The sequence below is a fragment of the Podarcis filfolensis genome (assembly GCF_964270895.1).
Source record: "Podarcis filfolensis genome assembly, chromosome: 7".
NCBI classification, from domain to species: domain Eukaryota; kingdom Metazoa; phylum Chordata; class Lepidosauria; order Squamata; family Lacertidae; genus Podarcis; species Podarcis filfolensis.
In genome coordinates this window covers 58,979,483-58,994,409 of record NC_139603.1, presented here as the reverse complement: position 1 = coordinate 58,994,409, position 14,927 = coordinate 58,979,483, and the positions used below count along the sequence as shown (strand labels likewise).

Genomic DNA, 14,927 nt, shown 5'->3' with positions numbered 1-14,927 from the left:
GACAGGGATAAATTTTCTTTCAGAAAATATTACAGATGGAGTAGATAGCAGCATTGACCATTTTTACGTTTTGGCTTCATGTGAGCAGATAGTGAATTAGACTTAAGATGTTGTTCACCTTTTAAGGTGCATTTGCTCCTCCATGCTTCTGCAACTTTATTGCCTCAGAGGAGGCTGACTTGTACCAGGTCAGGCTAATTGTCACTGTAATTTTTTCAGCACCTGCTAGAAACACTTTTCTTTAGAGAAGTCTACACAGATATTTAGAAAGTTGATGCTAGTTTTCATCTGTTTTTAGTTTACTGCTACTTTATTTATTTATTTATTTATTGTATTGGTCACTTTATTTTTGCGAAAGGCAATTCAAAGCGAATCACAACCAAAGCACAAACAAACCCAAAACCCTGTATACATTAATTCTGATCAAAAGAAAGGCTTTACAAGAGAGGATTCAAAATTTAATATTGTAATAATTCAAAACAATAAGAAATTGCTATCTAAAACATATAATCTCTTACCGGACTGGGAATTGATGGATGAAGAAGTGAAAGAAACGGTGATCAAATGGGCCCAAGATGTCGGACATACTATTTATCTAGAGCAATGGGAGAAACTCTGACGAGAAGATATTCGATTTACCTCCTCATATACAATTAAATAAAATTTTATCAAGATGTTCCATAGGTGGCATTTAACACCAGTTAAGTTGGCAAAGATGTATAAATTGAAATCCAATCTCTGTTGGAAATGTGGCAAAGAAATAGGAACAACAATACATATGTGATGGAGGTGTAAGGAAATTAAGAAATTCTGGACAGTAATACATGAAGAATTAAAGAAGATGTTGAAAATATCAATAATTAAAAAACCAAAGATATATCTTCTTCAATTGATAGGGGAAGAGATACCACGGGGGGGGGGGGGGATCTTCTTATATGCAAGCACAGCAGCTAGAGTAGTGATTGTGGCTAAATGGAAATCACAAACTCTACCTTCAAGGGAGGAATGGATTTGTAAGTTAAATGAATAATTAGCTTTTGCAAAGTTAACAGCTATTATAAGAAATTAATTGAATAAATTTCTTTAAAAGGAGTGGAAATGCTTCAATGAATATATGGAAAAATATTGCTCGAAGAAAGATGTGCTAATATGCCTAGATTAAAAATGCAAAGTATTTAAATTAATGCAAATTAGTAAGGAAGGACAATAAGAATATATAGATGAATCAAGAAGTATGTAGAATGCAAAGATAAATGTAATTTCAAAATGTAGAGGAAATCGAGAGGGGGTGGAGGGAAGCAGGGGGAAGGACAAAAGAATACGATTTTTGATTGAGGATGTAAGTGATAAATATGTGTAGGGATGGGGTTGACATGGTGAAGACTTTGTTCTATTTGCAATATGATGTAATATGGAAGTAAATAACCAAAGGGTTTAAAAAACACACCAAAAAAACCCCCTGTATACATTACAACAAGGAGAGAGAAAATACATTGAAAATACATTGAAAACATCCCTCCCATTTTAACTTTTTTATTTCTTAAATTATTGTTGTTAATTATTCTTACTGGTTTTGTTTTATCTTTTCTGAAAACTGCTTTGAGCAGTTTTTCTGTAGTTACAATCATACAGTGTAGAAATTTTACAAAATAAAATACCGTATTTTTTGCACCATAACACTCACTTTTTTCCTCCTAGAAAGTAAGGGGAAATGTCTGTGCGTGTTATGGAGCGAATGCCTACGGGTGGTGGGGGGATCTGCTGCAGTTGTGAGCAGAGGATCCATGGTTCCCCTTCCTTCCCTCCTCCGTGGCTCGCTTTGAAACAGCAAAGCGGGAGAAGAGTCGCTGAGTGGGGAGGAGAGAGGGACAGAGAGCCTGCTTGCTTTAAAGGAGCAAAGCGGGAGAGGAGAGGAGCCGCTTACACGAGTGTAAGTGGCTCCTGTCCGGTTGGCTCCTTTAAAGCAAGCAGGCTCTCTGTCCCTCTCTCCTCCCCACTCAGCTCGCTAAATAGCATTATTAGCAGCATCCTTCTCCACACACCCCAGGCGTGCTCCTTGTCCCTTGAGTGCTTTTCCTTCCCTCCCCACTTAAAACGTGGTTACAAAGCACGGATCCACATGGATCCTCAGGATTTTTGCACTGCGTCACCCCAAATTCACCATCAGATCACATAGCATGTCCATGGCTACATCTTGCACCAAAAAAATCACGCACCCACTGTTGCCTGGGGTCGCAGTGGTGCAAAAACGTGGTTACAAAGCATGGATCCACATGGATCCTCAGGATTTTTGCATTGGGCTACTCCAAACTCACTGTCAGATCACATGTCTGTGGCCACAGCATGAACCACAAAAATCATACATCCACTGTTTCATTTAGAATATTTTTTTCTTGTTTTCCTCCTCTAAAAACTACGTGCGTGTTATGGTCTGGTGCGTGTTATAGAGTGAAAAATACGGTAAATAAAACTGTGAATGCCACCAGATAAAGCTGTGGTATTATGCGAAAATGCTTCCTAAATCTGGATGCGAGCAAATGCTTTGTTTCACTGCAACATAATTACATGAAGTGGTATACTGTAAGGTTATTTTTTAATTTTGAAAACCTAACTCTTTATACATTTGGGAATAATTTATTTCCTTTCAGAAATAATGTTAATGTGGAACAGAATGGATATTCAGGAAAAGCATGGGAATCAAAATGGCCTTGTTAACTCTGCTTTGTGTTTTATAGATTGGCTTGGCTGTTGGTGACATTGCAGAGGTACAGAAATTTGCAGCACTGAAAAGAATAGCAATGCAGGTTTGTGACAGACATTCTGGCTATTATGTTCATTGCAATGGGTGAAACTTTCCTTTGGGATAGCATTGAATTAGAATTGAGAAATACCTTGGTTTATTCTGAGCTAATTCATGTTAAATGTGGTCATTTTGTTTAGGTCAGTCTTCACACAAATTTGGAGAAGAAACTGCCATACTGGTTTCTCAGCAGAGTTGACCAGGATTCAATCACTGTGTATCCTAATAGGCCAAGATATTGTGGATTTATGGTAAGATGGATGAATAATTCCTTCTAAATTGTACTCTGTGTCCTATGCATTCATCCAAACATATACACACAAGAGGAGGGGGGTGAAAGTTGATTACTTAATTTAATATGTCTTCCCCTACTTAAATTAATACAGAAAACTGAACTCAGTCTCTCTGGGAAAACTCCTAATTCTTGGTGATGCCACCAAAATTCATATTTTTTCACTCCGAAACTGCAAATCTTCATAATGTGAACAAATTCTATGAATTTTTGTTTTTTGTTTTTGCAGAGTGTGTTTCAATATTGCTTTGGCTGTAATGATATAGCAGCAAATACACAGAATGCTGACACATCTTTGGAACTAGAAGTATTGAAACAGAAGTACAGGTATTTTTTATTGGGTATTTCTTCTGCTTTCTAAATGTTTGTACAAAGAAAAAAAAGTAGTCAGGTTTTAGTTAATGCCAGTGTTATGGTGTTATGGCTTACTTGCAGCCATTGTGGGATTACTTGTCCAGAATCTACATCTCATTGTAAGCCTTATTTACCAGGATGAAGATAGCAAGCTACTGCAGAGTTTTTTAAACATCTTTCTCAGAATCATGCCCCAAAGAAAAAGCAAAGATTGGCAGGCCACATTAAAAGTTGTTGTTGTTGTTGTTTTTTGTTGTTGTTGTTGTTTTTGTTTTTGTTGTTGTTGTTGTTGTTGTTGTTGCTGCTGCTGCTGCTGCTGCTGCTCTGTTACTCCCCACCACCACCAAACCACATTCTTGGCTGAAGAGGATACAAGTTGCACCATTTCCACTTTTTGGCCTACAGGACATCTAAAAATGGCTAAGGAGAAGGGCAAAAAACAAGGAATTTCCCATGTTTTCCATAGTGCATGCTTTAATACAGCTTTGGAAGCACAGAGTTAAAACAACCACTGCTCTGGTTAAAAACGAAGACATAAAACAAATGAAAAAAGATACTCTGCATCCTATGAAAGGAGTAGCAAAATGCCCTCAGTATTGAAATGCATTGTTCATACTACTAAATAGTTAATCCTTTTGCCTGCAGATATTTCCCTTTCTGTTTTTTCACTGTGGATTGATGCAGTTCTCTGGATCAGAATTAAATTAAAATAGCCTAAAATATAGACATAGCATAGCTTAAAGTAGTATAAGTACACTTTAAGTATTTTATTTTATTTTTCATTTCAAGAGATGAATGAAGTATATGGAAAGTTTTTTTTGTATTTAATGTTATGAAGAGTTCTGCATCCTGATATATGTTTTTTTTTGTGTTTTAGGCTTAAAGATATTGCAGCACTTATGGAGAAACAGCATGACCTCCTTAAACTGGTTGTTCAAAAAATGGAAATCATATCTGAGGCTGAGGATGAAGACACAAACGATCTATTCCAGCACAAATTTAGGAAGAAGCAGTTGGAACATAAAAACAGTAAATGGGATACAGTATTAAAGGCAGTGAAATGCAAACCTCCCGAGATCTAGAACAGCCCCAGCAGCAGCTGAGGGAGGTGGATTTCAGGCAGAAATCATTCATCACATGTGAGGCAAGGAAGAGAGGAGATGAAAGTTTGCCCTATACCCAAACCATCCAGATGTAGCAGTGAGGGTCTCCTGGGCAGCACTATGCAAATGTATAGTTGCTGACTAGCAGACCCCGTGGTCTTCTCTGTTTTAATCATCCTAACTAGTCAGCAACTACTTGCTTGCAGGATGCTATCCCTACCTCACAGTTTCTCTGTGATGGCTTTTGCTAAGAGTGAGCTTAGCACTATTCAAGCATACTTGCTTGCACTTCGTTGTCTAAAATACTCCCTTCCCTCCTGGCTGCCTTCTGATGGCTATGTTTGAAAACTGGCTATCCCTTCCTACTTATCAGAGGCTGCTGGTTCCTGCCAGAAAACCACTTCACTAGCTACCTCTGGCTGTAGCGAAAACTCTGTTTGAACGTTGTTCTATTTTATATCTATATATATTTCTGCCTCAGCTATTGCTAAAGCCTCTTCTTCTCCAGTTGCATGGTTATAATAATACTAATGGAATTTGCATAATGTAAAGAGAGATGTTCTCGGCCAGAGAGTATGTTAAATACCTCTTAACTCTTTATCTTATCACATGTAGCATGAACACAAAGAAAGAGGATAAGCAATGATTTAATGTAGCAAATAGCTGGTTCATAGAATACTCAGTCAGCACAAGTCCCAGTTAAATCACTAGAGCATCTCAAAGTATACGTGTAAGAAGTATATGAATAGTAAGTACAGTTGACTTGTAACTTGTGCAATTGCAGCTTTACATATTTCGTGGCCTGCCGTAATTGCACAAATATAATGCATGCAAGGCGGAGAGCTTAAAAAATCTTTCCACACCAGGTTTTCCTGCAGCGGAGAGCTTTTAAGCTCTCAGACTTATTTACTGGCTCTGGGAAGTTCTTGTGTATGATCTGGGAAGGTCTCGCACAATATTGTAAACTGCCTTGTGTATAGTAATATAGAAAGGCAGCTTACAAATTAAAAGTGAAATGAAATCTCGCAAATGTCTCCAGAGTCAGTTAAGCAAGACAGAGAGTTTGTTACATACGTAACAGAGCACAGAACAAGGTAGTACATTCCTTCAGTATCCCTTCCTCAAAGCACTGTGACTGAAGAGCTCCAATCAGCCTTTCTCAACCTGTGGGTCCCCAGATGTTGTTGAACTACAATTCCCATCACCCCTAGCTAGCAAGGCCAGAGCTCAGGGATGATGGGAGTTGTAGTCCAACAACATCTGGGGACCCACAGGTTGAGAACTGCTGAAAAATAGATCTCCAACCTGCCTTCCTATGCTGGCATCATCTGTTTTTCCAAGCAGGAGATGGAGTACTTCAATTTTTGCAGACACAACGTCTGCAGGTGGTTTTATTTTTAGAATATCAGAACCTCTTAATTTCCTTATATAGTTTCAGAAGTGGTTTAGAGAGATCCTGCTTCAGCTCAAACAAGCCCCAAATCTGTACAAAGCAGCCTCCTCAGTACATAGCTCAGAATTCATCCAGATCTAATGCCCATTCCTATGTATACACTTGGATTTATTGTATATTGATTTAAATTTGTGTATGACCCAGTTGCTCCTTTTCACTCTCACTTCTGTCCATGGGATAGTCAAACCCTCTGCTTAGCTCTCAATCCATTGAACTTTAAGGGTGGAATCCTGTGAACACTTACGCATAAGTAAGCCCTACTGAAATGGGAGAGTGTGACAAAGTATGAACTTCTGAAATAGTAAATGCTACTTTAGGAAGGCACATTTTTGTTCTCTGCCATTTCTGGCAGCCCCAGTCATTTCATTTTCTAATAATTATAGCCTCATTCATTTTTTTTACTAAGTTAATCACGGTGGATTCCTAGCTTGTCTCCCAAAGCGTTTAGTGTTTTCCATTCCAAATGCTATGAAATATTCAGGTGTAGTAAGGCCGTCAGCCCTGCCGTGATTCGGACAGATTGGATAAATGGCCCCCCATTTCACAAGCAATTAAAAAGGGTTGTTGTCTTCAGCATGGAGGACTTTGTTCTTCAGATTGGACAGTTTTCATGTACTTAGTGCACAATACCTTCTCCCTTCCCTGCACACAGTTCTCTCAATGTTTCAGTTTTCTAAACAATGGGATGTTTCAGAACTGTGTCTTGTGAGAAATGATTGAAAGCACAGTAATATTAATGAATGGGAGAAACTAATCAAAAGTATTTTCATTCATTTGTCCCATCTGTTTCTATTTTTCAGTCATTTCTCATGATACTTGGAAACTAATGGGGCTCATTCATTTGTTTTTTCATTTGTTTTTGGGGGGAATTGCACCCCTAGTTAAAATGACTAAATGCATATTTACCTGTGGGACACAATAACATAGAAACAGAACACTGAAGTACAAAGGAATATGAAATTAAATTGGGGCATGTATTCACTTGATTAACAATCTAATGCAGCTTGCTTAAATCTCACTTGTTTTATCTTAAGCACAGGCTCTGCTGTATCACAATTACATGATGTAACCTATTAAGCATGGGCTAAAATAATATGTCAGTCTGTGTTGCTATTAACCATTGTTGAAACTGTGTAGCATTCTTCCTTTTCCATAAAGATCTCAATAAAACTGTCTTTGCCTACGCCTAACAACTGTCATTCATTCATTCCCTTTTGTGACTACATATGTGATTTGTTATAGCATTTATAGATTGCATTATTTCTTCTCTATGCGGAAATGATTGCTAGATAGATATAGATAGATATCTTAAATAGGACAGCTCTGCTCTCTTTAAAAGTGTAAGGAAATTTCTGTTCGACTTTCAGAAATTCACATGGAGGGTGGCTCTTTCGAAGTGACCAAAGGTCAAACTCTGCCTACCTATGCAATGCTATGCCTGTCTATGCAATGCTATGCCTATGCCATGCTATTCCAAGAAGGATTCTAGCCTAGTGATCTTCCTGGTATGCTGCCTTTTCATGAACAGGAAGAGTTTGACAATGTGACAGTCTCGCCTCTAAACATTTCATTTGCCCAATTCTACTAGATCTAAAGTAAGAACATAAGACGAGCCCTTTTGGATCAGGCCAATGGCCCAACTAGTCCAGCATCCTGTTCTCACAGTCACCAACCAGATGCCTATGGGAAGCCAGCAAGCAGAAACTGAGGGGCAAGAGACCCCCTGTACTTGTGATGCTCCTCAGCTGCTGTTCAGAGGATTACTAAATTCCTGCTCCTCCAGTGTGAACTCTTGCATTAAGTGAACTGGGCTAGGAAGCTGAAGGATCTTTATCATCTATGTGCTCTCCTGGCACTATGGTGTGGTGCCTTGCTAGCACGGGGACAACATCCCTAATGTTCATTTGCAAAGCCTTTGCAGTTCAAGGTATCCAAGTAGCTACAGACAGGATGTGGTCATGCACCAGGTATCTACAGCTCTGTTGCGCTAGCACAGCTGCGTCTGGTGAAGTGAGTTTGTGAAAGTGGAAATGGTTATTTGCAGTGTTGACAGTCCATCATAGCAACACTAGAGGGCAGTGAGTGCTAGTATTTTTTTATGGGATATTATCTGGCCATTATAACATTTGTTTGGATGAAGAAAGGACCGAGTGCCTTAACCTTAGTAGTGGAATAAGCTGCAGTTTTACTAGCTGATATTCCAAGGCACAAAACGCAGTGACATTTGACACTTCCAGGGAAAGTGTGTAGGAGTGAGCCCTTTTACCATGTCCTAACTATTTGCTGGTACATATGTTTTCTTCTTTCTTTAAGCAAGTGATTTGGAACGGTTTGTTTTTGTTCTGCTTTTGTCTCACTCATGAAGCAGCTGTCATAGAGGCTGGGAACATGCATAACACTCTGTAGCCCTCGCCACCCCCAGATGCATATCTAAAGTTAACCTCAGAGCCACTGCTTGCATTTGGCTGACAGAGAAGACCGTTTCGTGTGGTGGTGTTAGCAGCTTCCCAAAGCTCCAAGTGGTTCTGTTTTATTTACTGAGACCTAGACACAGAAGTTTCACAGCTCAGGAAGAGTACAGCAACTATTTTTTCCACAGACTGCAGGCCTCAGTGTTGTCTGGCTCCGGCACACTAGTGTTGCTGAGGGAACAAGGAGACACAAAATAATTTCATATTATTTGAAAATCATTTTCAAAATCTACTTGTGCCTGTGTTTTAAAGGTACTATAAATATTAACTTCCAAATATTACATGATACACATATATAATAAAACAGATTAGCATTCAACATGCCAATATTTCTTTAAAAATAGTCAGATTGTGTTATTCCCTGCAGAGCCTCCCGAGGGTTAAGACCAGCAGTTGTCTTGGTAGTGAAGGAGAAGTGTCCTGGGAGAGGGCATTCTCTGTGTCAGTCATGGAATTCCTTCCCCACAAAGATGTGTTTGGTTTCTTCAATATGCAGCTTTTTGACTCCTGAGATCAGGGGCAGCTCTACTATGAAGCTTAAGCTTCAGGGCCCCTAACCCCAGTGGGGCCCCTGAAGCAACTCTAGCCTACGTTGCTATAAAAAGTTTGCTTAATAAAGTGCCTCAGGCATGTATATAACATTTCCCTAATTTTCATTCTCTCCATAACTCGAAAACTAAAAGGCATAGGATTTTTTTTGTCCACACCAGTGACTTTGACATGTGAGATAATCCAGTACAGCAATTTTAATCAAAATCTGAGATGTAGTAGTTATTTTTTTAAAAAATGGTGACCTGTCATGGAACGACCTCCATTGAAGAAGATAACAGTGCTTACCCACACCTCATTGCTGGTTGTGAAGGGGTCCCCATAACTGTTCAAGCTTCAGGAGCCCCCAAATGTCGTTTTGCTACTGCCTGAGATGTGTGTTTTCAGGTCCTATTCCTGTAACTGTACACTGTTTTAACTGTTTTAAATACTGAATTTTAAAATGTCGTATCCCATCTTGCAACCTGCTGGTGAATAATAAATGTAAAAATAGTAAATGTTGCTATTATAATTATTATGGAACCGTAACATATGGCCAGTGCAACTCTTCCCACTGGCAAGCCATGCATAATAATACAAAAATGAGGTGAAGTCACTGCGCCAGTTGCATCACAGCATTCAGAAACAGCTTAAAACTGTGTAGGGGCTGGACGAGGCAGACCTGGGTTGTGTCCTCTACCTCGCTGTCTCCTGAGCACTCTACCCTGGGGCAGTTGCATAGGCAGAGTAGACAAGAGCTCATCTCTGCAGATCTTGGGACTGGATTGCCCTCTAATGAATGGGTCGAAATAAGTTCCACTGAGGATTTTCTTTTGAGTTAGATATGGCCAGGCCCACTGTTTGACCTACTTTATGAGGCTCACAATTTGACTTACTGAAGTAAATTTTTCAAGGTGCAAAATTACATTTTGAGCAAGCTTCCAATGCTAGGACAAATAACGTGTAACACAACCCTTGGATAAACTGTTGTTTATTATGAGTGCTGGGGATTGTAGGTCTGTTAGGGAACTCCTAACAGCACACTTAATGAACTACAGTTCCCATGATTATTTGGGAGAAGCCATGAATGTTAAAGTGGTACAAGAGTGGTGTGGATGTGATCATACTCCCGTGACCCCTGACCCCTGGCAATGCTGGCTGGGGCTGATAGGATTTATTGTCCAAAACGTCTGGAAGGCATCAAGTTGCCACCCCTAGGCTATAGGCATACAGAGGATTATAAACTTTTTAAAGGATTAGAAATATATTTTACATGAAAACAATGTTGGAGACCAGCCATTTCTAGCATTGAACTACAGATAAAATTAGAAATAATGTTATACAACATATTCTGAATAGAAATCCAACACTGTGTGAACCAATATGAAGGAATGCTATTATTCAAAATTCAGAAGAGTAAAATAAAATGTTTGCAGCATGCAACGAATTAGCAAATGCATATTTGTGACCTTGAAATGTCATACAAACTATTACAGAGCCCACAGAAGGAAAAGGAACCTACAATATTCTTACAATATTGGCGGGCTGGGTGGGTGGGGAATGCACCAATTAACAGAAGTGAAAACTAAACCCAACCTATATTCCCAAAGCAGACAGCTTAGAAAAACATTTGCATGACCCATGGTCATACAAAATAACCATAAAACAGCAGCCTCATGAATAAAGATAGCCAAGGAAAGAAGCAAAGGCTACAGGTTTCCCCCAAAAGGTGCATCAATATCTCCAGATGAAACCATGAGATTTGTTAAGATACGCATGCTTGGGGCCAAGTCAGGAATGGAAAAGGACTGCCTGATTTGCAAAAGATTAGGAAGGCAAACATCTCTACCACAATATCACCTAATTCATTGAAATAATACAATATGGAGATACATATTTCAATGGTTTTTGGTACAGGAGTGAAACAAAAAATGAAGTGGAAGAAAGGGTTTGTATAAAGATGGTCATTTACATCTATATACAAGGTGGGTCCTGCAAACTCACCACCATATGCCTGTAAGCACTTGGTAAGCTGGTCATCCATAAACTGGCCATCCATCTTGTCCTGTCAAGTTGTGATGCAAATTCTACCAGGCTAATCAGAATTCCAGGAAAGCAGGAGAGTGGGAATATCTTTTATCATCAATTGAAGGGAAATATAGATGACCTGCTAAGTGAGCGATTATATGCACTCTGTGAACAGGGTTGGTTCTACTATTAGGAAGAATGAGGTGGCAGCTTCAGGCAATCCCTCCCACTTCTCCTGAGCTCCAGCCATTTCCTTCCTCCTTAGCTTCCTCAGAGGAGACAATGTTTGTACCTTGCAAGCCCTTGCTGAGTGGTTATCATCAGCATTTAGAGACGAATGCTCAGTAAAATTGAGCTGAATACAGAATCCCAGCTGGAGGAGCATCCCTGCATACAACCACACTGCATACAACAACTCTGGGTTTAGTAAAATATGAAATCTAATGTTTATTATAGACAATGCATGTTGATAGGAAAGATTGTAGTTCTATCTAGCTAAGGTGGAATGGCACTGAGCCATGATTGCTCTTGCATCTCAGCAAGAGAGAGCTCCAAATATGTTTGCTTTCTCATGGAGAAGAAGAAGAAGTTGGAGTGAGGACTGCAACTGTAAGATCTTGTCTGTGAGTCCTGGAAGACCTGCTTCTTGCTTGTAGGCCTCTTCCCACTTGGCTTGGGAGGGCAGGCCCCTGACTGACTTCAGCTACAAAAGCTGAGATTGATTCTTGTAGCCCAGTCCAGCCTTGTGCAGGTCTACAATCTTGTCCCTGACATCCTTGGACAGCTCTTTGGTCTTGGTCATAGTGGCTACTTTGGAATCTGCTGGATTGATTGCTTCTGTCGACAGGTGTCTTTTGTACAGGTACTGTAACGAGCTGGGATTACAGGTAAGACCTCTCCCTTACAGCAGGTGCTTCTAATCTCAGCTCATTATATACAGTGAAGATACCAGGTAGCCTGACATCTGGCTGGTTGATAGGGGATAAAATACTTATTTCACTCATTATAATGCACACCAATCTCTGACTTTTGTCTTCTGGGTTTCTGGGGGTTTTCCTGTTGTTATTCTGTTTCTCACAGCTACAATAAGCCTACCATTAAAATTATGGACTGGTCATTTCTTTGTCAGAGGGCAAATTTAACAGGAAATCAAATACTTTCCCCCCTCACTGTAGCAAGGGTCAGGTGCGGTGCTGAGGAACTAACAGCAAGGTGTTGAAGGACAGAGCACCACATGCCACACAATCTACCCAGCACCCCATGCTCTAGCCTGCTGGCCTCAGGTAGGGGTGGGCCTATCTGTCAATTGGGGTTCCTTGCAGTTTTTCCAAGTCTTCACATCAGTTCTCCACATTTCCATTTCAGTTTGAGATTTATTTATTTGTGAATGAAATGAAAATTCCACCAGCATTTTGGTATGAATCTATCCTAATAGGGGAGGTGTTTGTATGGAGCTTTGCCTAATGTACACATTTCTGCAAAGCAATTTCCCCACATGCAACACATTTGCCATTTCATCTGTGCCTTTTTATGCACACTTCACTCTAGTATATACATTTTTGCACACATTGCTTGACTGAAGAAAATTTGGAGGAGTGCAAATTTTGAAGGATGGCTCTTGTTTCCGTCTGAATATAGTTCCAGAAAATCTGAACTAAGTAAGTTTGCTGTTAAATGTGAACTGAGTGAAATTTCTCTGCCTTCAGGTGCAATGGAGGACACTGTCCTAGCCTAGTGCCAAAGGAAGACTGAACTGCCAGTGTGGCCAGCTTCAGTGGAGTCGGGGTTCACCCCAGGCAGCAAAATGTATTGGGGGTTGCGTTGCTGGGAACACGGCAAGTTATCCCATTCTGGGCTGTTCTTTGACTTCAGTCTCGCCCCCTCTGTAGCTGCAAGTAGCTGCAGAGGGGAACAAAAAATAGATATGAGCCCCTATCTTGTTTAGTTTTTTCCTTCCATGGCTAATAGCAGCAGGGGAGGTTTGGTGTACTGGCACAGGGGAAATGATTCAGTCCCACGCCCCAATCCAAATTCAGTGCGCGCTCTCTCGCTCTCTCTCTCCCTCCACATAATAAACACAGTAATCAGAGAACAAATGGCCCAGTGGTCAGCAACTAATGTATTCCTGGGTTGGGAGACCTGATTACAGATCTCCCATGTTATCTTGCCTAGTTTACCTTTTGGTTTCTCTTTGTACCAATATGCAAGATATGAGCCAGAACATGGGTGCCTGCTGCCTTAGCAGAACTTGCCCTTGGCCAGAAACTAGGGGTTGCTGAAAAAGGAGAATTTTGTTCCCATCCCTTATAGAAACTATGATTCATAGAAGCACGTACTTGTGAGTTTCATAGTCTTAAGTGCTTTCCTGAATCTGGGCCATAGATAATGAAGTCAGCCTTTGGAAAGGGAAGTGGGAAGCCAAGGCAGAGGGGATGATGAGGTGCAGGTGAATAATCTGTTGGTGCCTGAGCTGGAGACAAGCAACAAGGCTGGTTATTATTTTGATTTTCAGAAAAGAAGATGAGCAAAGATGTTGCTAATACCTCTCAGCAAAGTAAGAAAAGAGAGAGGCACATGCTGAGAGAGTTCAGAGTGGGGTCAATAAAACAAGAACACGAACCATGAGTCACAACTCCACTCTAGCTGAGCTGTAAAACCGACATCCAGCTATATGAATAAGCTCAACAAAACCTAATGAGTCCTGAGATGCTCATAAAGCAGGGAAGATCTCAAATGAAATCAATTTTTAAAATGTCACTATATGTGGACATTGGCTTTGTCTTTTCTGTTTTTTTCCTAGCTATTGTGACCGTTACAGTTGCCGCAATGAACATCAGTACTTTTAAAAAAACTAAAAAAAAAACCCCAGACTAATTCGCTGTAGCTTGAATCTATATGGATGGATGGGCATACCTGATTTTAAGCACATTTACTTGGAAATAAGTCCCACTGTAAACTTATGCTCAGCAATCAATAGCTGTTTGGTCATCTGAAGAAGTCCAGAATAGCTAAAAAAACCTGCAGACAATAACACAATAAAGTTAATTCAAGGGTACTGTATTCTGGATGTTTATGTGTGTGTGTGTGTGTGTGTGTGTGTGTGTGTGTGTGTGTATGCATACCTTTGTTCCACAACCAGGACCACTTTACCAGGTCAAAACTAAGGGAAATGTCACTATAGATCAGGTGTGGAGAACCTTTGGCCCTCCAGCTGTTGCTGAACTATAACTTCCACTAGCCCCAACAAATATTGTTAACAACCAATAACAATGGGAGTTGTAGTAGTTCCGCACACCTGCTCTATAGCAACATTTCCACCTCATAATAAAGGCCGCAACAGTTCAAGTTGTGAGGGAATAAAATGGCCTGAAGTGACTCACCCTGTGGTGACTGATGGTACTCATTTGTGCATATAAAGTTACTGCAAGTGTGTCAGCATTCGTAATGTTTCCTCTATACATTAAAGTATATGGTAGGTGATGATTTCATAAAATGTACTGCAATTAAATTATCAGGTAGCCCAAAGGCAAGTAGGATATTCACAATCGTTTAATGTAGCAGAGTAGTAACAGGCAAGAAATGGACAACAGGTGGTAAAATGAATGGAGTGTGTGTGGTCCTTCATAAATCCTTTCTGAAAGTCTTCAGAGTCACAGATATTTGTGGCTGCCCTTATTTGGTCTAATGTTTCACATTGGCACTTCGAAGAAGCTGCCCAGCGCACTCTTTTAGCAGGGGACTCAAACCAGTAAGAAGTCCACTTTTCAGAGGTGGGGATGGGAGATAAAGTTGGTTCATCTGACACTTTAACAGAAACTTCCTTAATCTGTGCTCCCCAAAACAATACGGGGAACAAAACACAGCTACGCTTTGAAATGTGCACTTTTCCAAATTTTGT

At 40.1% G+C, this 14,927-nt stretch overlaps 1 protein-coding gene across 1 annotated transcript in view; it reads left to right on the top strand.

Moving 5' to 3' along the window:
- TRPA1 (transient receptor potential cation channel subfamily A member 1) overlaps window positions 1–9,247 on the top strand; it is a 32,861-nt gene extending 23,614 nt beyond the window's left edge. Inside the window, exons 24-28 of the mRNA XM_083623238.1 lie at window positions 2,736–2,804; window positions 2,941–3,051; window positions 3,322–3,419; window positions 4,324–4,475; window positions 7,591–9,247. Coding sequence (XP_083479364.1) covers window positions 2,736–2,804; window positions 2,941–3,051; window positions 3,322–3,419; window positions 4,324–4,475; window positions 7,591–7,601 — 441 coding nt within the window. The 3' untranslated portion in view covers window positions 7,602–9,247. The remainder of the gene's footprint in view (window positions 1–2,735; window positions 2,805–2,940; window positions 3,052–3,321; window positions 3,420–4,323; window positions 4,476–7,590) is intronic.
- Window positions 9,248–14,927: the final 5,680 nt, after the last annotated feature.